General features: G+C 43.3%; 1 protein-coding gene across 1 annotated transcript; it reads right to left on the reverse strand.

The window, feature by feature from the left end:
• Window positions 1-383: 383 nt before the first annotated feature.
• On the reverse strand, window positions 384-13344 carry STX12 (syntaxin 12). The gene is made up of 9 exons (XM_035345532.1): window positions 13142-13344; window positions 9473-9542; window positions 8347-8446; window positions 6355-6492; window positions 5452-5495; window positions 3583-3688; window positions 3036-3108; window positions 2784-2866; window positions 384-1813 (listed from the first exon to the last, which is right to left on the reverse strand). The coding sequence occupies exons 1-9, from the start codon at window positions 13251-13253 to the stop codon at window positions 1721-1723; spliced, it is 819 nt and encodes a 272-aa protein (XP_035201423.1). The 5' UTR covers window positions 13254-13344; the 3' UTR covers window positions 384-1720.
• Between the last annotated feature and the right edge of the window lie 9161 nt (window positions 13345-22505).

Raw genomic sequence — 22505 nt, forward strand, 5'->3', positions numbered from 1 at the left:
GGGTAAGCACTTTTATTTATTATGGAAGTGTAAGATCCAAAGGAATCTCCCCCTACAGCAGGCAATGCATGAAGCAGCAAGATCTATTTTAAATAAGGAGCAGAACAACATATAGTCAATTTCCTTGCTCTCAAGTAAGATTTTACAGTACGGCTTCAGCAAGGACTTCAAGCTCTACTGCTCTGCAAATAGTCAAGGTTTACCTGCATCAGATTCAATTTTATATCAGCTAGTGTGTTTCATGTCCATGTGAAAAAAATCAGTGGTGGCAGCTGTTTCATTCTGAAGAATCAGGGATCACACAGTTAATGTCAGAAGAAACACTGCTGTTGCTTATATAAAGCAGGGTAGGCGTCTAAATCGCAAGAGAAAGAAGCTGTGTCAAAGGCTTTTAGAAGTGTTTATTAACAGTTATTAGATGGAATGATGGCGCAATAGTGCAAACCACTGTGCAATTGGGAGAACATCCTCCCTTCCCAGCTTTCACATTTACTTTATTATACAGGAGACACGGAATAAGGATTAAATACAAAATGGGTCAGTATGATGCATGTACCACACTGTGTTGGGCTTTGGACAGATTGCTGTTCCCTCAGTGCATTTCAGTTCAGAGCTACACAGTGAGGAGTGCTTGCTACATTCTGTCCAGCTCTGCTAGCAAGACAGTTGGAACCAGCAATCTTTTTCATTTGCACGCTCATCCACAGTCTCAAAAACCTAGCACTTCACCCAACCACTTTCTTCACTTTATTTCATAAAGAATGGAAAATACCAGATATTCACAAGCCATACAATATTTACTAATACACTACAATAATCTTCAAGATGCAAGATTTCACCTGTAACTTATCTATCTTGCTGGCTTGTAAACTTAAGTGCCCACTTCCTTATCTTTGCAGTTTTCTCCCTGAAAAAAACAATTAGGAGCAAGCAGCTAAACTCTGTATTTTAGTGCTTTGAGTCGGCATTGGAAGAGATTTCTGTCTAATCACAAGTCAGCTAGTTTCTCTAAAGAAGCTGCATTGACAGACTAAGTTAAAGGACATCCCTGTCCTCAAATTGTGTTCTGGAAAAAAAATACATGCACAAAAATTAAAAACAACGAGCCTCAAGGCCAAACTGACCAGTTACTAAGTACACAGTGGTTCCAACTATCATCCATACATACTTCTCCTTGCCTTTCAGATCTGCAATGGCATCTCTGTTCAATTGAATTTAGAACCACAGCCACTTGGAGACTAATAAAAACCATGGGGCAGATACTGGAGACTTTAAAAAACTTCTGAATTAAGGTAGTGCAAATCATTGTTGTGCCCTCTTTGAATGTCATTCTTATTCCAGTCCAACAAGTTACGTATACATATAAAAAGTTAAGATTGTGCCACTTGTCAAAAAACAAGACATCTCGAATTATTGATCACACTTCAGCATACAGTTGGGACAGGGAATAATACATTACAGAAAGCAAAACCACAAGATGTTAGTTACGTAAAACAATATAATTTGTATATAAACTGATAGATACTGTCTCCATGGTTCACTAATTCCAAATACTAGTTATCTGCACATTAGTTGCTAATGTTAGTTGCTATTACTACAAGTAGTACCAGCTTGTGCTCTCTCACGGTGGTCAATTCATTTCTGAGACTAGTCAGCCTGTTCGTGCTGGGGGGGGGGGAGAAAAATTCTCAGCAATGAGACAAGGTTCCATGTGAAGATTTCACTTTTTTGTCCACCAGATAATCAAGCCTATGATTATAGAAGCCACAGCAAGACCAACAATCAGGATACAGATCTTCTTACGGGATTTCTTCTAATGAAAGAAGAAAAAAAGCCACTTAGACCAAGAACAGATGATGACAAAAAAGCAAGAGTTTTATCAGTTAATGTAACTAGCTTCAGAGAACTAGAGTACTCAATATCTATACTTATTCAGCAGAAGTAACCAGAGCAGTCTGTACACTTGCATGTTCCTTAAACAGCATGATCCTGCAGCTAAACATAGCTCATTTAGGAGCACAGTGGTTCAAGACAGGCAATTAAGTCAAAATGCAACGACATTTGCTACTTTTATGGAAAATACAAACTTTACTTCAAGTTAGCAACAGAAAGGAAATTTAGCACTCAGTCACCCATACAGTTAAGTGCTTCCTGGTGTTCAGATGGAACCTCTTGTGTTCCAGTTTGTGTCCACTGCCTCTCATCCTGTCACTGGGCAGGCACTTCCATGAACAACAATGAACAGATGCTACAGAAAACTATGAGCATTGTAAAAGGTGATTTAAGCAGCAATGAGAACCACTGCAAAAGAGTGAATGGGACGGGAAGGTCAGACTACAGGATAGAAACTGAGCAGTTAGAAAGGTGCTATAAATCCTGGTCGTCAGAAGTTTCCTTAATCTGGACAAAGATTTTATTTGTTTTTGCATCTTTACATGTAATTTTGGCTTGGCTGATGTTTACAAGATGGGTACAACATGAGCATTTGTTGTTAGCAGAACTGTTCTGCCCTCTCCTGAGAATGGCAAAGAGCTGAATATTTAACTTGCTAAGTGAATGCATAGTCTGTTCCTTTATCTGAATTAGAATGCTAAATTTAATTCTATTTTCTTGACTTAAGTGCTTTACCTATTCCTTTCAGAACTATTTTGTGGGAGTGCCAGCTTGCACAAGCTGTTTTTAAATAGCTTGTTTGGTGTGCTACAATCCTTAATATGTGTCCTGCTAAGCCTGTACCATTATTGCTCACCTGTACATTGATAATGCAAGCACGCAGAATTTACCTGATAATAGGCAGCTCTCTGTAACTGCTCGCTGGCTCTTTCCACATGAACTTCCGCACTTTCCACATTTGCCTCTATGCTATCTATGGAAAAATAAGAGAACGTGTTGCAAAAGAATTCAAAGCTTCACTGTTTAGAAAAAATACCAGAAATATGATGATACTTTTTATTAAAAATATCAGAAAAATTGAACTATGCAGGCAGACTATGCAATTAAACTACAGAGAAACTTCCTATTATCCAAACACTTACCAATCATATCTCCTTGGTCATGAATCATCATGGCTAAATCCTTAAATATCTGATTGACATCCAAAATGTCTGCCTGAAGACAAATTTGACAAGTTACAACACTGGTTACAGCTTTTCTAAGCCTCACTCTTAGTACCTCTTATGAACATTGCTTGAAATAACAGAATAGATACCATCATTCACTGACAGAAGGGACTTGATGCCACTATTGATGGAACTCAGGATTAACACTGAAGCCTGCAGTGTTCCAACTACTATTTGTTTCATGCTACTAGCAATTAGCACAGTAGGGAATTGAGATGGACATTGTGACATGAGTTGCTCTTACCATCTCTGAAGGATCACCAGGATCTTTCCTTTCACTGAAGGAAAATATACCTAGTCTCCTTCAACAGGAGCAGGGAGATTGATCTTGGCATCAATCCTCCCTACAAGGAACTCTGTTCCTCCACCTTCAGGTCTCTTCAGCCCATCCCACTAGTTAGCACTACAAAACTTCTTTGGTTCATCTCCAAATACTGTTAACCATGCAGAATCTACTGTTCACCTCTAATTGCCTGATTGCTGTTTCTCTTTCTTTAATAAGTTCAAGGTCCTGTTCAGTTATTGCCACATCATCTTCCTGAGATTGCATTTGATTCCAATCTTCACCACTGGGAAGAGATGGAAAGAAAGTAAGACACTTTGTTTCAGCATAGGCTTATTTCCATACTACATTTATACCAAAGTAACAGTGAATTAAAGCTGAAAAGACTCCTACAGAACAATGTCTTGTGTTCCTGGTCTTGCAACCCAACACAGAGGCAGATTTATGACAGCTACAAACAGAACAATTGCATAGTAGGGACAGGCCAGGAAACTTGAAGAAACTGGAAAGCAGTACATGCATATGATATTCTATGCTAGGATGTGACCATTGCCTATAATGTTATAGAAGAAACCTTTTTTTTAATTTTATTTTTTAATTTTTTTTAAGTATCTATACCTTCCTTTCTTCTCACCATCCACCCCAAAAAGGGGATTTGGAGATATGAATAAAGAGTATATTTTAATTAATTAGTTTAGTTAACAACTGCAAGTTAAACCACACACCAAGAGAGATGTTAAGAAAGAAATACCTCTGCACCTCTTCTACCCCCATTTCAGCACTTTGTAACTGCTGTGTACATTACACAAACTGTTTGCAGTGATGGCAGCACACGTAATACAAGGTCATCTATGCGTTCTGCATAAGAAGTTCAAGTGTAGCATCTCCCTCTTTGCAGAAGGAAGTGTACCTGAAAACACTAATGTCACAACATGCCTGTTGGGTATACAACTCTAAATCATAAGTAAGATAAAAAAAGAAATTAAGCTACATGACTAGATCAGAGACAGCTGAGACATTGGAATTCAGCTCTGAGATGACTGTACGGTTTTCAGGCAGAAGTTTCTGATGTAGCACACAAGGACAATTTTAAAAGTGTAATAGCCAATACACGCCACTATGTCTCTATGAGCCAAAGGCCTCTGCATGAACAGGTACTTAGGTGGTTCCCCTTCCTTTAGTGAGCAAGGCCTTCAAACTCATCACAGCATATGTATAACTGAACAACGTGGGGTCTTCAGTTCTGACTCAGTACTACAGGACTAACAAAGGGGATGCATACCAAACAGCTGATCAGATGCAGCACAGTTTGCAGAGGGAGCGTGGGTAGATGAGACATGTAAGCTAGGTATCGAGTTAGAAAACTAGGAGGTTTATACAGATAGGGCCAACATATTTTACCCCGCATTTCTAAAATGCATATAGCGGAAACTGACACAGTAATCACAAAGTTTCAGAGCGTCTAAAGTTCACTTTACTCACACTGTAGAGTTGATAAAACATGCTGCAAACTTACTTGCTATGCAAGCGCACGGTTATTGCAGAACCTATACAAGTGTCTGACACTATCATAATGTTGAGTTGTGCATCGTAACATCAATTTGTTATTATGTTCAGGGCTTCTGAATTTAAGGCAGCCTCGTACACTAGTCTGTAATAGCTCTAACTCAGCTGCTAGATAATACCGAAACCTATAGAATAGTATAGAGCTCTTTGTGGAAAGAGTCATGGTGATGGAAGACATGTCTGGTAATCTCATGCTCGCAGTCCAGAAAACCAGAAGCTCCAACTGCTACATTCTAGAGACTGTACTATTTCCACTGGGGCAGTAATCAATAACCTACATTTAAGGAGGGTAAAATACTGTCTTACGCACTTAGTGTTTTTTTCTATGCTGTATATTACAAGTACTGTAATAATTGCATTCCACATCTTTCAGCTTTTCATTTAGCTAACAGAGCTTTGCCCAAGTTACAATAATATAACTTACTTATGTATAATTAAAATTATTGTTGTAACAGTACAAACCAAGAATGCAAGAAGTGTTACCTATCAAATGAAACTAGCTGTTCTTCTCTGAACCGCTCATCAGCCTGGAAGAGATAAATGAGCTGTTAGACTTGTAGACTACCAGAAGCAGCAGCAAAATCAACTGACGTATCTAAAAGACAAAGGCATGTACTGTCCAGATAGTTCTTTGAGAATGCTACTGTCACTTCAACTTTCAGATTTAACTTAAGGTAATTAAAACTAGCCTTAGATTCATCTTCAGATTTAATTTTTAAATTTAGATTGTATCAGACACAACTGAGAGATGAAGAGAAGAGTGAGTCTGTTCACTCAGATCAGGTGTCACTGTCTGTCACTTATTTTTTAAAAGACCAAACCAAGTGATAAATATATTCCCTTGTACAAGTTAGGAATGCATACTTAACACAAAGACTTGGGACAAGGGGAGAAAAACGCTTTCACTCGTCTTTTTATTACGAGTTCTTAAGAGCTACAGGAGCTTGTAAAAACATAATAGGGAGAATATTTGAATATACATTGGAGATGCTAGCAGGACAGAAGCTATAATAAAATAAAGTGTGAGGTTAAAATGTAAATTAAGTTATGGTAAGCTTCCAATCGACCTCTTAATCTTTATAGCTTAGGGCTGATGTCAAAGACCAGCCTGCAAAACTAAGCTATTAGCTGTACTTTGACTTCCCATCTCATCCTCCACAACAATTGCAACTACCAGCATTCCTTCCCTCCTCTACTAACATTGAGAAGCAGCATATTAAAATGAGTGCCTAGTATTTACGACATCTGGAGTGACAAAATAATGTACGTAAGCCTCATCTGCCCTCAGTTATGTCAGTAGGCAGATATGAAGTTAATTGGCAAGTAGAAATCTCTGAAAACACTTGTAATTCACTATTTGTAGGAATTTTGTAGTGACGTACTTACAGAAATACGGGATCCAGCTCTTGCCCTTGCAACAGTCTCTTTTTCCTTCTCTGACACTCGCCTCTGTATTGCCTGGAAGTTATTTAAGGCTGCGGAGAAATCATTCATTAAACGTTCTTTCTGAAGCCTCTGTTGACGCTAAAGAATTGAAACAAAAACAAATGTTCAGATATTCCCATTCACTTATTGTAACCAGACACTCCAAAACATCATAATCAAAAAAAAAAAAAAAAAAAAAAGCTGACATTCAAGTGATCTTTTGATTCCACCATTCTGGGTCTGGAACTGGAGAGAACAAAAAGCCCATGATATTTTCATTTGCTATACCAAATGCTCTATTCCTTGTCTAGTACAGAACAGTTTTGTGCAACACAAAACTAGATTGAAATTAGAGAATTAAGACTGAAATAGAGAGGAGTTCTACACCATTAAATTTATTAAAAACACATTCCAGTAATCTACCTAATTTAATTATGTACCTTTTGGATACCTACAAAGCTTTAACCCTCTATTCCTTTACTTAGCCAACTTGTCAGTACTTAATACTCTCTTTTCCTGATAAGGCAATCCCCTTAACTTTCTCACAAGGGAGGCCTGAGCACAGCAGAACAACTCTGGATGTGTGGGGCTGTCTGTTCTCAGGAACACTCCCCACTATCCCAGCTTTGTGAACTATCTCTCTCAGCCATTCCACAGAAGCCTGCTGTTATTTTAATAAGAATATCCCTTCTAGAAGAGAATAACAATTTCAGTTTATCTTTTCTTCAGTATCAACTTATTTAGCTTCCCTAGAACACCTCCTTTGAGTGCTGTGACATCCCAGTTACGGGAAAAATGAAGTTGTGGAAAAAACTTGTCCCAAGGACAGTTAATACTAAGACCAATTATGTTTTCCACTACTGAGATTTCCAACAGCTCTCTCAGGGCTCTAGTATTCTAGCACAGCTGTTCTCAGGCTTTCTAGTATTGTGATCCTTCAACAAGCTTGTATCAATTCAACAGCCATGTCAAAGAAAAACAGTGTTTTCAATGAGTTCTCCCCTGCATAAGCTGCTACAGCAGCCTTGGAATACTCCACAGTTTTCATCTGAGCTGTCTGGAAGCAATAGCCCCTCTGCCAGGGGAGATCCTCAACATGATACAAGCTCCTACAGATTTTGACTGAACTGCTCCATCAGGCTTCATTTACCTTCAGAAGTTGCTGCCACATTCAGCAACATGCACATGTCTGGAGTTTGCTCACCAAAAGGAAATTAACTGAAAAATACTTGCTGAACAAACATGCAAAACATGGCCATGCTTACAACTAGCATTTAAACCTTTAAATACAGAATTAGATTACTAAGAAAACAGCTGCTGACTACATATAATCCCAGAAGAGTATCACAGAAGCATATAAATGAGTACTGTGGTATTGATTTAAAGCAGAGCTGAGAAAACTCCAACAGCAGAGGATTGTCCTTTCCCTTTCTCACAGGGAGACCATGAAAGGCTGTTCTGCAATCATAATCATTGCCTCACCAAGTTTATTCAAATATGAGCAGAGTGAGAGCTCCTTCCCTCCCCCACCCCCAATACAGCTAATGAATCACATGCAAGGGAAAGCTTTTTGGCATGATCACACTGCATATTGACATGCAGTTTGCACTAAGCTCTTCTAAAACAGTCTCATGTCACCAAACACTTCCTGATCAAGTGTATTTTTCAGAAATTTACTCAGAAAAAGAACTACATATGCGGGTCTCCGTAAACATTTACAGATATTTGCTGCTGAGAAGTGTCGTTCCCGCCCCCCCCCCCCGCCCCCCAAGTCATAGAGTCAGGACATAGCCAGCTTAATTTATCTTCCCACTTCAAGAACTGTCTTTAGTGCAAAAGACTGCTGTCTTTTCAGCTGTGCCAATTCAAGCTCTGTGAACTTGTGTTCCAAGCTAGCTTAATGAAAAAAGTGACCAAAAAAAGCTAACCTCCAGGTAAATTCCATGTGCGTACCTGTTCAGAAGCAGACAGAGGAAGTGGCAGAGACCCCAGCTCCTTTAGATATTCATTGGTCTCTTTGGCAAGGCAGTTTGCAGAATGCTGTAGCTGTTGTCTAAAATAAGAGTTCAGAAGCAATTATACAAGTTTCTTCCAAAAAAAAAAAAAAAAAAAAAACGGTCTCTGAGCATTTCAGTTTTCACAATATCAACCAAGAAAGCATTCTGGGATCACATATCTTTAAGGATCTTTTTTTCCAGTAATGGAACAGAGACATACTTTTAGTTTTTACCATCAACATGGCTCCAGCCTATATTAGAGAGATCCAAAGTAGCCCTGTGATCCCTGCTAGCTAATACAATTGAGTAGTTTAAAAAAGATAATTCTCCTCCATGAGTCATGCGTTTATCCAAAAATCCACTATTAGAAAATAATTGGGATGTTGGATATTCAGAGTTTCAAGGTGCAGTCACATGAGAGATAATGGAAGAACTCGCTTTCAAATTTCCTTACTCCAAAAATTATTCTTCTCATAACTTGCTATTTATGCTTTGCAATTTTGTAAAAGATGCAGACATACAGATTCCCTGTACAGTCTCTCTAGAAGATATTTTAAACTATACCTGTTAATACATTTTCTATATTGTTCCTCACTGGGAAATTCTTCTTGTGAAGTTGTGTGTGGCATTTTGGCTGCCGTAGAGGATTGCTAATCTTTCCAGTACCCAACTCCTTCTGTACTAAAAGATACTTTTTCAACAAGTGTGGGTCTTCCTTGCTGCTTTTTACTGCTCTTACGTGAGGACTAAGTACCTAGCATGGCATTCCTTCCTTTTAAACCACAAGTGAAGCTATTAAGACTAGTGCTCAGTATATTAGCCATTCATTAGCTGTACTCTACTACCCTTTTTAGATACTCTATACCATTTTCTAGTCAATCCTATCCAGCAGCTTAGGATGGCTTCTCCAGAGTCCTCAAACATATGCAGTGAATTACTTAACACATCTAGTCATTTTGTTTTGTAGGACTACACTAAATTTATCTAGTAAAGCATCTTCCCAAATCAAGTTATTCTGTTTTGCTAAGAATACAGAGGCAACTAAAAGAACCTACATAAAAGTTAACTCCGTTAATACTTACAAGTTTTCCTGGAGCTTGCTGGAGTCCTGCTTGGTTCCCAGCTGGCTCATCAAATTCTTTATCTGCACAGCTAAGATAAAGAGATCACAAGTTAAGTTAGTTAAGACAAGTTCTAGAGTATTTTATTCCTTTATGAAGTTATTATTCTAGCTTCTCCTAAAGGATTTCTCTCAATATTTCACTTAATACAGGCTGGTAAGACAACACTTATGCTTTGCATTTAAAGCAAAGAATGCATTTTAAACATCCCCATTTAGACACGTTCTAGATTACTAGACTAATTTTCATCTAAGAACATGATAGAGAGGCCTACATATCCTGAAGGCAAGTATCTGTAGCTAAAAGCATGCCATGCTCCTCTTTCATCAGTCTTTTCGGAACTAACAAAGGTGTTTGTTTCTAACAACCTTATAATTTCAGCATTTTAGGCCATACCTGTCCTACAAAAAACAAGGCTGAAAGAGCTGGGCATGTTTAACCTGGAGAAGAGAAGGCTCCGGGGAGACCTCATTGAGATCTTTCAATACTTTAAGGGGTCTTATAAAAGGATGGACTCTTTACTTGTATAGATAATGATAAAACAAGGGGGAATGGTCTTAAACTAAAAGAGGACAAATTTAGATTAGACATTAAGAGGAAATTCTTCACTCAGAGGATGGCAAGGCACTGGAACAGGTTGCCAAGAGAAGTTGTGGGTGCCCCTTCCCTGGAGGTGTTCAAGGCCAGGCTGGATGAGGCCTTGGCCAACCTGATCTGGTGGGTGGCATCCCTGCCTATGGCAGGGGGACAGAGGTAGATGAGCTCTAAAGTCCCTTCCAGCCTGAGCCATTTTACAAGTCTGTGTGTTGCCACTTTCACATATTCTAAAATTGCTTTATATATCAGTGCTCTGTTTTAAAAACAGAGATCTGAACTGACTGCATAGGTTGCTATCAGTTATATATATGTATATATATACACACACATGCATATATGAATTATGCTACTGACTATAGCGAAAATTTGCTGCAGCACTAGCACAGTCTTTCAAGTACAGCAGATAGCACTGGTGTATGTAACAGTTATCTTACATCAATTTGAAATCAGGCTGTAGCCAAAGAGATGTTCTAGCCTTCTTACCCTATCTACTCTCTTTCTACTGTTTCCCTTGTGCAGGCACTAGGTATCATGCAACCACAATATGAATAGCATTAAGCTGTTAACCTTTCTGAAAAGCAACTACCGCTTCTTCTCTACCTCAGAAGATTATATCTGAACAGACCAGCAAGCTCATTTGCTGTAGCCGCCACACAATTTTTACCTTTATTAAAATAAAGATTTTAGGAGCACCACTTATGACAGCAGTACAGTGCTTGGTTGGTTCAGGTTTCCTGAACATCATATCCTATCCCCTCCAGCAGTGAGACAGGCAGGACCAAAGCTAATCAACTCAATATAGTTCTACAGGCAGCTTAATGGTGTTGAAATATCCAATGAGTTTAACAAAATTTACTTCCAATTCCGTGAGATCCTACCATTGCAATTTCTGCTTTTAGCCTGGAGCAAGCCACTGCAGTTAACAAAAGGTGTTGCTAAAGAAATATCAGATTCCTACAACAGCCAATTCTTTTAAAGGCATGTCCAGCAGCTTATAATAATGGCAGTTCAGATGGGGCTACAATAGATTTAATCAGTAATTAGACAAGGATTTTGACTTCTGCATACAGCAAGTATAACAAGTTTCTTGGCATCTGTTAGCTCATACGATGAAGAGCTGTTTAACAATGAACACACTGGGATGAACACAGCTTCTAGCAACACCACAATAGTTCCACAGATCTATTGGCCACAGGTGGGTCACAAGAATTGTCAGTCAAGTTAAACTGTCAAATAACACACCGACTGTTCTGCGTATGGATATCAAGGACCACGCAGGTGGCATATGTGCTATAATGTCTAGATACTTTTGCTATTTATTTTTCCCCTCCTTTGGGGGAACATTCCTGTAGAAGTCTCATTTCCATGCCAGGCAGTGTGCTTTTTGTTCTTGTCTTTGCCAGGTTGATCAGTCGGTTGTGCTTAGCTTATTTCAGCCAACAGCAATGCACAGAATCTACATGAAATGACAGCAAAGCCCCTAAGAGGCCAAAGAATGAGGCTGGAGCTCTTCACCTTTATTCTTGAGATGGTGGGTATAAGTATCAATATAGATAGCCTCCTCAGCCAACAGTTTTCAATTTAAAAATCCTTTTTCAGGCTGTAAAGTCTTCCACATACAGACTATTACGCATTTCAGGTTATTTACAGCATTTTAATCTCTCCTCTAGATGTTTAGGTAACATGCAGCCTTGCAAGGAATAGTTTTACCAGCTCCCTCCAACAGTTCTCTGTACATTTTGTGTGAGGTGCTAATTCTATTGAGTTTCCTAAAAGGAGTGAATAAAGTTCATCTGTGTCCACTGTTTGGTTGCTGTTTTTCCCTACAAGGGATAAAATGTGGAATGAGAGAAAGCTTAAGGCTTCAGTTGCTCTTCTCAGGTTTGAATGGAAGCCCTTTATAAATGCGGAATACAGTTAATTACCACAATAGCAAGTCAGATGTTCTGTGTGCTCCCAACCACCTTGATAAAAACCATAAGGCTGTTTGTTTCATTTGAGATCGGCAGCACACTGAGGCAGGAAGGCTGCTGGTCATGAGACGGTGGAATATTGTACAATAAAAAAGAAAAGCTGAACTAACTAGAAGATGATCATAGAGAAGTCCCATGGAAGGGGAAAAAACAACAACAACAAACAAGCCATGTTATCTGGCAAACTAGGGAGTAATTTTACAGGCAGCCATGGCTATACCAAGAGGAAACAAACATGACTGAGCAGAAGCAAAGCAGCCTCAGCAACATTCATAGCTTTGTATAATCAAACCGAAGATATCACCACCTTACAGTTGAAAAAACATTTTCAACTGACCTTGCCTCTGTGTGCATACATTTAGACAGCTAATTCTATTTTTTGAAAAGGAAGCATGCTTAGGAAGGGGTTGTATCAATAACTTTTGAAAATGACTCATTTAGTAAGCAGTACCTCAGTGATCAGCAACAGAATTTCAATGACTACCTTACGACATTGATAGCATTCTCTAATGACAAACCTATGTCTAAGAAACCGCAATGCCATTTAATTAACGACATTCTGTCCAGCGGCAGAACGTTTCTTCACATAATTCTGCTCAGCAATTTCAGAGGAAGCTGCAAGTAAATATGAGCCTTCAGGAACTCCCGCGGCAGCAGCTCCTCCGGGATGCCCGGAACGAGGAGGGGTGACGACCTTTGGCTCCCCGCTTCCACACAGCAGTAGCTGTGTCCCACACGAAGGCACCCGAACACGGATCGGCAGCCCAAGGGCGACAGAGGGTGGGCTCGGCTCTGCGGGGGGCTCACGCGGGTGGGTAACAACGTCACGACCGCGCACATTGCCCAGGCTGGCGGCAGCTGACAAGCGCGAGCTCTCACTAAACGCCAGCGAGGCGGGTGCGGAGCCGCCGGACCGGCCGACTCTCGGTCCCCCGGCCCCCGCCAGCCCTGCCGGGACCCTGCCGGGGCCGGGGCTCCCCCCCGCGGGGGGCTGCCAGTGAGGCGCGGCGGCCGCCGGGCTCCGCTCCCCTCCCCTCCCGCGGGTCCCGGCCGCACTCACTGTACTGCGCGATGCGCTGCACGTTGGCGCTGCATGTCTGGATGATGCCGCCGAAGTCCCGCGGCGGGGGCAGCGCCCTGGGCAGGTAGGGGTCCAGCGGGCCGTACGACATAGCCGGGCGGGGGCGGCGCGGCTCGATTCAGCTCGGCTGCCAGCGCCCCACCGGCCCCTGCGCACGCGCGGCCGCCGCTGACAGAGCGCCCGCATATGCGCGAGGCGCGTCCGCCGCGCGTGCGCGCTCGCGGTTTGGCGGGGCCTCTGGGTGCCGCGGTGAAGGGGCGGCCCCGCGCCCGCTTTGAGGAGGCGTGGCGGCCCCGCGGGACGCCGAGCTGGAGCCCTGGCTTCAGGCGGCGTCGCCAGAGCGGTGGCTGGCTGTGAGGGGAAGACGTGACCTCCCTCTGCCCCTGGCAGGGCTCATGCTGGTGCTTGGGCTGGGCTGAGGGAAGGAATTCCTCGGTTTTGTCAGGTCGGGCGGTGTCCCGATCGGACTCGTGCTGTGGCCGAGCGCCAAAACCCGCATAGGCGAAGGAGGGGAACGTGTAACTGCAGGGACAGGAACAGGGGCAGACAAGCCTCTCCCTGTGGGCATAACCTGTGCTTACATTAAAGCAGTGCAAAACAAGACCGTCAACATTTTAGGCCTTGTGAGATTGGAAGAGTTCTGCCGTAGCATCTCTGAAAGGCAAGAATGATGTTGACTTTGTAAAAGGCCTATAATTTATATAGTTGTGGTTTAAAGCCAGTAGATGGCTCAGCACCACCACACCACTCTTCCACTCCCCTCCCTCAGAAGGACGGTGAGAAAATAAGATGAAGCTCATGGTTGAGATAAGGGCAGGGAGATCCCTCACCAATTGCTGCCACAGGCAGAACAGACACAGGACAGGAAGCTTAATGCAATTTATTGCCTATTACTAACAGACTAGAGCAATGAGAATGAAAAGCAAACTCTAACCTTCTTCCCTTCCACTTTCTTCTATCTTCTCCCCCTGAGCAGTGGAAGAAAATGGGGGTTGCAGTCAGGCCATTACACATCATCCGCTGCTTCTTCATGGTCACTGCCCCTGCTCCAACATGGAGTCCCTCCCTTGGGACGCCATCCTTCCTGCATGGGCTTCCCACAGGCAGCAGCTCTTCAAGAATTGCTCCGATGTTTGTTTGGACAACTAATTTTATTCAAAATAAGGCTGTAAAATTAGTTTGATTTTTTTTTTTTTGTTGTTGTTCTGTTTTAATTTTCACTTAAAAAACCCTGACCTTTATGTGCAATAGGCACTTATTTAAACTGAAGCATGTGAACAGTTTGTCGAAGTTGATTTGACTGCTCATTTGCTTGACACAGCACACAGACAAATATGTGCAGATTCTGAGTGGTGGCACACACATTGACATTTGACAAATCAATGTGTCTTCAGTGAACACAAATAGGACTTATGACAAAGAAGGCAAGCAATGGAGAATGCACTGAGGGTAGCACAGTCATTTCCCAGATTGACCCTGTTAGTAACAGAAATTAACTTGACATAGGATATAGTAAATTCCAAACACAGTAGAAGATATAATCCTCCCTCCTGCCCCCTGCAAAATTATATTTCTAAGAAAGATTTATTAAAATAAATTGAAGAAAGGCAAACATATGGAGGTGCTGGATTGTGGTAGGAAGTAACTTGTTCTGAAAGTGTTCTCTTTTAGATACTTATTTGCTTATTCTCTTTTAGAATAAGCAAACCATTGTCAGGACATGAAAATAAACACTGAAAAAGTGAAGCAGCACTTTATATATATTTCCCACATAAGTTTACAAAAATAATCCAGATCTCTGTCTTCTTGACTGCAACAGATTAATGGCTTCCAAAGATCTGTGATGACACTGGAATTGTTCGGCTGCAGCTGAGATGTACAGTGTACTTTACTGGGTGAGCTGCTCTTCTGAAAGAACTTCCATTTTAGTGTGGTGCATATGTTGTTTAAAATCCCACACTCCCGAGGAATAATGACACTCTCATATACAAGAAAAAGCTATCTTTTTCTTACCCTTTTGTTCTGTTTTGCCAGTGTCAGGTCTGAAGGGGTGACAGACAAAAAGCCAGTCACTTGGAGATGGACATGCTTTGTTGTGTAGATTTCTGAACTGATAATTTACACATCACATTGTCTGTTGAAAGCAACCAGCATCTTATCTAGTTGCTTTTATGCCCTGTTTTTATTTATTTATTTATTGGGGGGGGGGGAAGGGGAAACATGTCACCAATAAATGTTTCAATGGCTGTCACCAGTGGAAGCAGAGGACAGGACACTGGTGATAGCATGGCTGACCACCTGGTGTGTGCTGGCATAGAGCACATTAAGGCTGTGTATGTCAAGCTGTGGCAGAGACCTTACTGCCTTAATTTTCTGTGGTGCCACAAAATCCTTGGGAAATTTCTAAAACTAGAGACTGTCCTGGAGACTGTGTGGATGAAATGGAGAGGGAATGGAGTTGTCAGCTGTCTTGGTGCCTTTGTACCAGACAGTGTCCTTGCACCCAGGCAATCTCCACCAAACTCATAGTGTGGCTTGGTGAGACCTCTGTGTTCCCACTGTGCTTATAGCAATATCCAGTCCCAACGCCAGGCAGAAAAGAAGATTGTTGGCCTGGATTTATTTCAGGAAAGGCTGCAGCAGTATTGGTTGAAGGAAAGTGCAGGAGCAGAGCCCATGGCAGGGTACCAGGTCCGTTTCTGCACCAGTGGTGGGGAGATAGGGCATAGGGAGCTCATGGGGTAGAGGTGTAGTTTTGCAGGTGTTAATGCTGCCAAAGCAGCTTTGAGGGCAATCCCGTTAACAGCAGTATGCTTGCAGCGCGTCCTGCCTTGGTGACAAGGAGGATTATCAGGGCCCTGGCTGCTCACTCTGATTTTTGTGGGTGCGAAATGCAGAGATGTCACTGCCACCACACACAGCCCCAGAGGGCCGCGGGAAGGAGGGGGCCAGCACCCACTTCCTAGCGATGACCCAGGGCACCCACCCAGCACCCAGTTCCCCCAGTGCCGCGTTTGGACTGGACTGTGATACTCAGCAGGGCCACCGGGGGGCAGCAGCGCCCTGTCGGAGCTCCTGGGTGCCGTGGGTGCCCGGGCCGGGGCCTGCCTGCGGGCTGTCCCGGGACCACGGCTGGCGTGGTGCCAGGGCCCCGCTTTCAGCTCTGATGGCCCCTGAGCCTCCTCTGCGCCAGGTGCCACACCCCAAGTGTCCCTCCTTGCAGCATGTCGCCATGCTCCTCAGCTTCACGCTGCCGATTACTGAAAGCCAAGTTTCAGGCCCTGGCCTGGTAGCAGGCGCAGCTGCCCGTGGGGCTCTGCCTCCCCCCTGTGATGAGGGTGGGGGGGGGGACAGGAGCAGAGCCAGGCCACGCACCCTCTGTCTGGAAAGCCCTCCTCTCCACTTCCAGCCCGTACCCCTCAGGCATCATCATAGTCCCTTGCTCTCAAATAAGAGAAAAGGGAAAGCCAGGATCTGCTTTTCAGAACGTGCCAGGATTTCAGAAACTGTCTCTTTAATAGGGAGGCCTGTGAGCTACTTTGACTTAAACCGGGTCCTTAAAGATGTTCCTGCATGGTGCTCCTGGGGTCAGCTGCTGCTCTTGGATCAGGAGCAGCAGGATCCATCCCTTTGCTCCTAGCTTTCTCATTGCCACTCTCACACTATGTTTATTTATTTATTTAATTATTTTTTTTTCCTGGCATACTATGTATTTTAGCCTATGTTCCAACTCATGTGACCTGTGAAAGTGCTATAAGGTCTTTTAATGAAAGGTTGTACCCTTGCACCATGGATACTCTTCCAACATGCTCATGGCCTTCAGAGATCTCACGCAACCCTGGTCAGCAATGCAGAAATGAAGGAACTGATTGAGCATCCTGCTTTAATGAGCCTCCCTTCTGCCCAGTGGCTGTGTAAAAACTGCAGCGAATGCTTTTGTGCACGACATGAACCAGTGGGCTGGGGGGCTCCTGCTGCCTGCGTGCCCTGAATGCATATGCCTTCTGAGCACACTGGGGCAGATGCAGGGTTTTGCATACTGAAAGTATAAGGAGAGCTTTTTCAGCTATGAAAGCTATTTATTCTTTAGAATGTACTGACACCAGAACGGAAAGTGCCTTTTCCTGAAACTGTCTATTTATAAACAGCCCGCTCTGCTGAGCCTTGTCTTGCAGGGGGGCAGGGACTCCTGCAGCTTACTTTCATTGTCTTGAATTCACCCACAGGTCCTTCTCACAGGAGCAAACAGCAGATCTTGCTGACCATCTGCTAGGAACACGATACAACACTGACAGCTTTTAATCACTATTTGGATTTACCAAACTCCAGTAATTATATATTTCAACCTTAAACACTTTGACTATGCTGTCAGTGCTGTCTACAGCCCTGGATTTTTGCAAAGGCTTTGCAGATGAAATTAGTCATTTGTGGCAGTCATGCTTTTGACACGTGCAACAGTTGTGCTAGTTGGAAGAGCATGATCCTTGGGGTGTACTGGCAGAAATCGGCAGCAGTTCTTAGCAGTCTTTCCAAGTCACTGAGCAGTGTGCAGTGTTCACTGCATGCACACACTTGTGGTAGGATTTGTCTGCTCTGAGATGTCTAAAACATAACCTCCAAGTCTCAGCTTGCTTTTCTTTCTTGTCAAAGGAGGGAAATAGGTACCTTCAAATCTCATCTCCATGAGATGTTTTTCTCAGGATTTTATATAATTTCATTTTGAAGGGATCCTGGGCAACACACTTCCTAAATTCCCCTGTCACATTCCAGCAGACCAGCAGCTCTGTGGGGCAGGGCTGAGTTCCTCTTCTTCCAGGGACACTTTTGAAACCCATCAGAAGCTCCAAGGAAGCTAAGAATATGTTTAATTATTAAAAATACTGCTCCTTCCCCATCCTAGCTGTGTTGCCTTTGCAAACACAGCTTGTTCTTGGCACTGCTCACAGTACACCATCACAGTATTACTTTGATTTTTCCGTCAGTAGTGATGTGCTTCCGCCTTTTGTGATCTGGCTCTCAGTAGCCTCATGCAGATGACCAGTGTGGCTGCCAAAACGATACACAGGTGCTCAGCTGAGAATAAAAGAATGAAATAAAACTCTGTCCTTCTGATGGTTTGTATTGTATTTATATTGGTTTATACTGGATGTTTATATCAGAAAAAGGAAGAGGTGTGAGTGGGACTGGGAGAGGACTACACAGCCCTCCAGCCATGCAGGAAGAGTCAGATTTCAGTGTGGTTCTACACAACAAATGCAGGTGGAGGAATGAGGATGAACACGTATGGCTAGGAACCAAAGAAGACCTTGGGGAAAAAGAAAAAAAAAAAAAAAAAAAAAGTGGGAGAAGACCAGAAAACTGTTGAACTGAGGTCTTTTCACCCACTTGATATTTCACTGGTCATGAGTAAGACATGGAATTTTGTTGCAGGCTGAATTTGCAGAATTCCCTGGAAATGTGAACTCAGGGATATTTGTGACAAATCTGGAAAAGAATTAATATTCATTCCTGAGGCTGCAGAATGCAATATGGCTTTCTTCAGACTGAAAGTTTTCATTGCATCTGAGCTACAAACACACAACTGACAAGAGGAATTGGCCAACTTGTCAAAACTTCTCTCAACTCAGTAATGCCCTGCAACCGTCTTTCCGATTTACAGTTGAAAGAGGAAGAGCAGGACTTGGTCCATACCTTGGTGTAGCAATTATGAAGCAACCTAACGGCAGACTATAACCAGCACTGAAAATCATGAGTGTTGTAGTGTGCCATGAGCAGCTTCATGCCCCAGAAGAGACCCTCATCTTACAAACACTGCAAAGACGCATCACACAGTTCCTACTGTGTTTTCTAATCAACAGTGTTTTATCAGAAACCCAAGATGCAGATTCCCCCTTCTCTCTTCCTCCATCAGGGCAAAGGTTGAACTGGGAATCAGGCTGTGATTAGATGCTTGCAAAAGCAGTCACTTGCAAAGCTTTTACTATGGGCTCAGCCCTTTGGCTCTGGTCTATTGCTTGAATTTGGCAAAGAGCTGCTTTTCCTAATCTCCATTCGTGCAGGGGCATGTGGAAGCTCCTCGGAATCCCTGCCTCAGTCGGAGAACTTGGGTTCAGCAAAGTGGGACTACTCCCCATGAACTCTCCACAGTAACATTCTCAAGAGATTGCAACCTGCCTGCCTGGCTCAGCTTAGTGATGCACAGCCCCTCTGTGTTTCTCTTCTTGCCTGTGGTGCCCTTCCTTATGATCCAGAGACCAGAGAATACATGAGGCTGCTGACCCACTAGAGAGATAAAATTTCAAGTCATCAAGCAAACACAGCTGGTGCTTTCAGACCCTCTTCCGTGTTTCTGTGTGCATGACCCTGAGCCCATGGCTGGCTCCTGCAGATCCAGGTGGATATGCAGATGAGCTATGGCAGGCACCCCACTTTTCCCCATGTCCTGGCTCGTGTGGGGGTACTTGTGTGTCAGCTCTTCTTTTTCATTCATACTCAGTGCCATTAGCAGTACTATGTACATCACACAAGCTAGCAGATGCCTGACTGCCATTTCCTGCAAAGCCCCAAGCCCTCCAAAGAGGGCTCTTGTAGAAGAAGCCACAAAAGCCTCTAACATCCTTTTGCTACAGTCACAGATCTCCTATCCCACTGGTCTGCCTATCCTCAGTACATGTAGGATAGGGCTCGGACAGCAGCTCTTCTTCCCACAGCTCTCAACAGAGAATGAAATTAAAGCAATTCTCTAAGAAATCTCCTTCAGATGGAAAAGAAGAGCCTAATGGAGAGAAATGACTTCCAGCCTTCCCGTTGCTTTTCTGTCTCCTGCTGAACAGCATGCTAAGATTTTTCATAGGAATATTCATTATAACACTAAGATCTTTCCTGAGGGACTGCAGCTAGTTTAAGAGATCAGCACTGTGTGTGAAGTCAAGAAAGATCAATGCTACACATATCATTTAATATTTACCAGTCATTGCTCATCCTATCGCCCAGTCACTCGCTATTAGCAGATCCTTCTCCAGTCCTCTGCTACTCTGAACCACCAAGCATTTTCAGCAAACTCCATCACCTTGAGGACACGTGTGGTCAGACAGGGATGTATATGCCTTTCTGTATTTTCATGCTCACGTACTCCCAGAGGCTGCCTCAAGATCCAGGCTTCATGAGTGTAAGTACCAAGTCTATTTGGATTGTAACAGAGGGTCCAGCCAAGATCAGAGGTGCTTCGCACCTGTTTTCTGTGCACACAAACACACGATACAAGGAATCGTCCTTGGGTTGGAAGAACACATCTTGCATGGAGGCCACTTTTGTCCTCAGTGTCCATACTGATCGGTGCTGTCATTCAGCAATGGTTTGCAGTGTTCTGTGGCGCCTGCCAACCCCCTACAGACATCAGTGCTTTGGAGCATCACCCTGCTGCTGGATGAAGAGGTCAGTGACAGCTTGTTGAGAAAGGCAGAGTTCAGCACAGATGCATTTTTGGTAATCTCGAATGACTTCAAGAAACTACTCTGCAGACCCAGGTAGCTGGGTCTCCCCATTATGCCACCTGGCACTTCTCACTGCACCGTGCCAGCCACCCTGCCAGGAAACCTGGATGGCCAGATTTCCCAGTCGAGCAGAGTGGTGAAGGAGAACAGAGCAGCCCAAGATGCACTTCGTACTGCTGCAGCAGGTCATATGTGACTAACACAAGGCATACAAAGTAGGCAGCATGAAGAAGTGTAGGTGAAACTGCACCTAAACCAAGAGGGCATTAGGAAGGAGGTGATGACTGGACTCATCTAGTCTAACCCAGTGAAAATACCTAGCAATAAGCCACTAGCAGAAACCATACATGGTTTTGGCCTGAGTTGTCTAGGAAATCACACAGGCTGACCGACCATAGCACTATAATTTGGGGAAAAACAGAGGTAACACACTTGAAGAATTAATTCCTGCTCTGAAGTCTGCATTTGTAAAAAACAAAAAAAAAAAACAAAAAAAAAAAAAAAACTTGACATTGAAATAAACTCAACCAAGCCTGCTAGGACAAATTCCCAAGACAATTCTGACTGGGACTCTCCAGTCACTCTGCATCTCTGGACTCTCCAGTCACTCTGCATCTCTGGTAGCTTCAGCTCCTGTGCTCTGACTTAAACCAACATCGCACAGCACAGCCTTCCAACAGGATGTGGAGACAGAGCCAAGAGGATATGCAGACATGTTTCTCTGCCCAGATTGCATCAAATGCCAAATACTTCTTACAGAGAAATGTGTTCCTGTTCCTGGGAAACCACTTCACAGAATACTGAAGTTGACAGTCTTGCAGCTGTGGGGTGGACACGGTTCCCTGCTTTGTAGCTGTAACACTACAGGCCACGATAGTGTATCACACAGCCTGCTTGTCCCCCAACTCTGCCTGACAGCCTAGAACATGCCTGTTAATTTGGGGGTTCAGCTACTTTTACTCTGAGGAATAAAACCAGTCACAAACTCCTGGCCACTTAACTACAACCTCTGTGCAAACTCTGTGAAGAGAAAGCAAAGCTCCTCTTCATCTTAAACAGCCCAAGCAGTTCTCTCTGCACCAGCAACGCAAGCCCAGCCATTTACTTTTAGATCAGCTCTCCAGCTTGCACAGGCATAATCACCAAAAGCTTTCTACAAGGAGAGGACAGGACTTTAACACTTGCTATTGAGCTGTGCAAGGAACAGGGCCAGGGGACAGTGACAGGCAATCTGACAATCTGAAGCGTGGTCGGTCAAAGTTATCTAGCCACTTCAATAACAGCATCCACTACCCCATCTCTATAAGGCAGTAGAATATCCTTGGAATATTCCTGAATTGCAAGAAGACTGGTCAGCAACCCTTTAGAAAGAAAAATCTCAGCTGTGGAAGAATAAGAGACCCCAAAGACTGTCTTGAACTTTAGAGCCTTTGTGGTATAGAAAACAGCAGCAGAGATCTCTTAGCATAGCTGCAACCCAGCTGTTAGAGTTGCACTTGGTCTGAGAGAAGCGTAAGGCGTCACCATCCTCGTCTGGGCACCTTGGATCAGCCAGGAGCAGGACTGCACAGCTTGCAAGCAGCAGCCACCGTGATAGGGCAACCACCATCCACACTGGGAAACTACCCTCAGTACAGAGGAAAAGCATCTCATCCTCCCAGTCACACTTGAAGGACTGACTTAGTTCAAGCACTAAACTACAAACAACCCTTACAGCTTAGGTGTCAGGTTGGGAACACTAGTGACTGGATTCACAGCCCACTGATGTGAGCAAAAAACAAGAAAACAAACCACCTCTCCCCAGTGCTCAACACTGCACCTGTGCCAGAGACAAGCACTAAACAAATGCA

The sequence above is a fragment of the Oxyura jamaicensis genome, chromosome 23, assembly GCF_011077185.1.
Source record: "Oxyura jamaicensis isolate SHBP4307 breed ruddy duck chromosome 23, BPBGC_Ojam_1.0, whole genome shotgun sequence".
Classification (NCBI taxonomy): domain Eukaryota; kingdom Metazoa; phylum Chordata; class Aves; order Anseriformes; family Anatidae; genus Oxyura; species Oxyura jamaicensis.

Coding starts and splice junctions, on each gene's coding strand:
- STX12 (XM_035345532.1), bottom strand. CDS start 13,253: ATGTCGTACGGCCCGCTGGACCCCTACCTGCCCAGGGCGCTGCCCCCG. Junction 6,493..8,346: donor CTCTGTCTGCTTCTGAACAG/GTACGCACATGG, acceptor TCAATTCTTTAG/CGTCAACAGAGGCTTCAGAA. Junction 5,496..6,354: donor GAGCTGGATCCCGTATTTCT/GTAAGTACGTCA, acceptor TATCTCTTCCAG/GCTGATGAGCGGTTCAGAGA.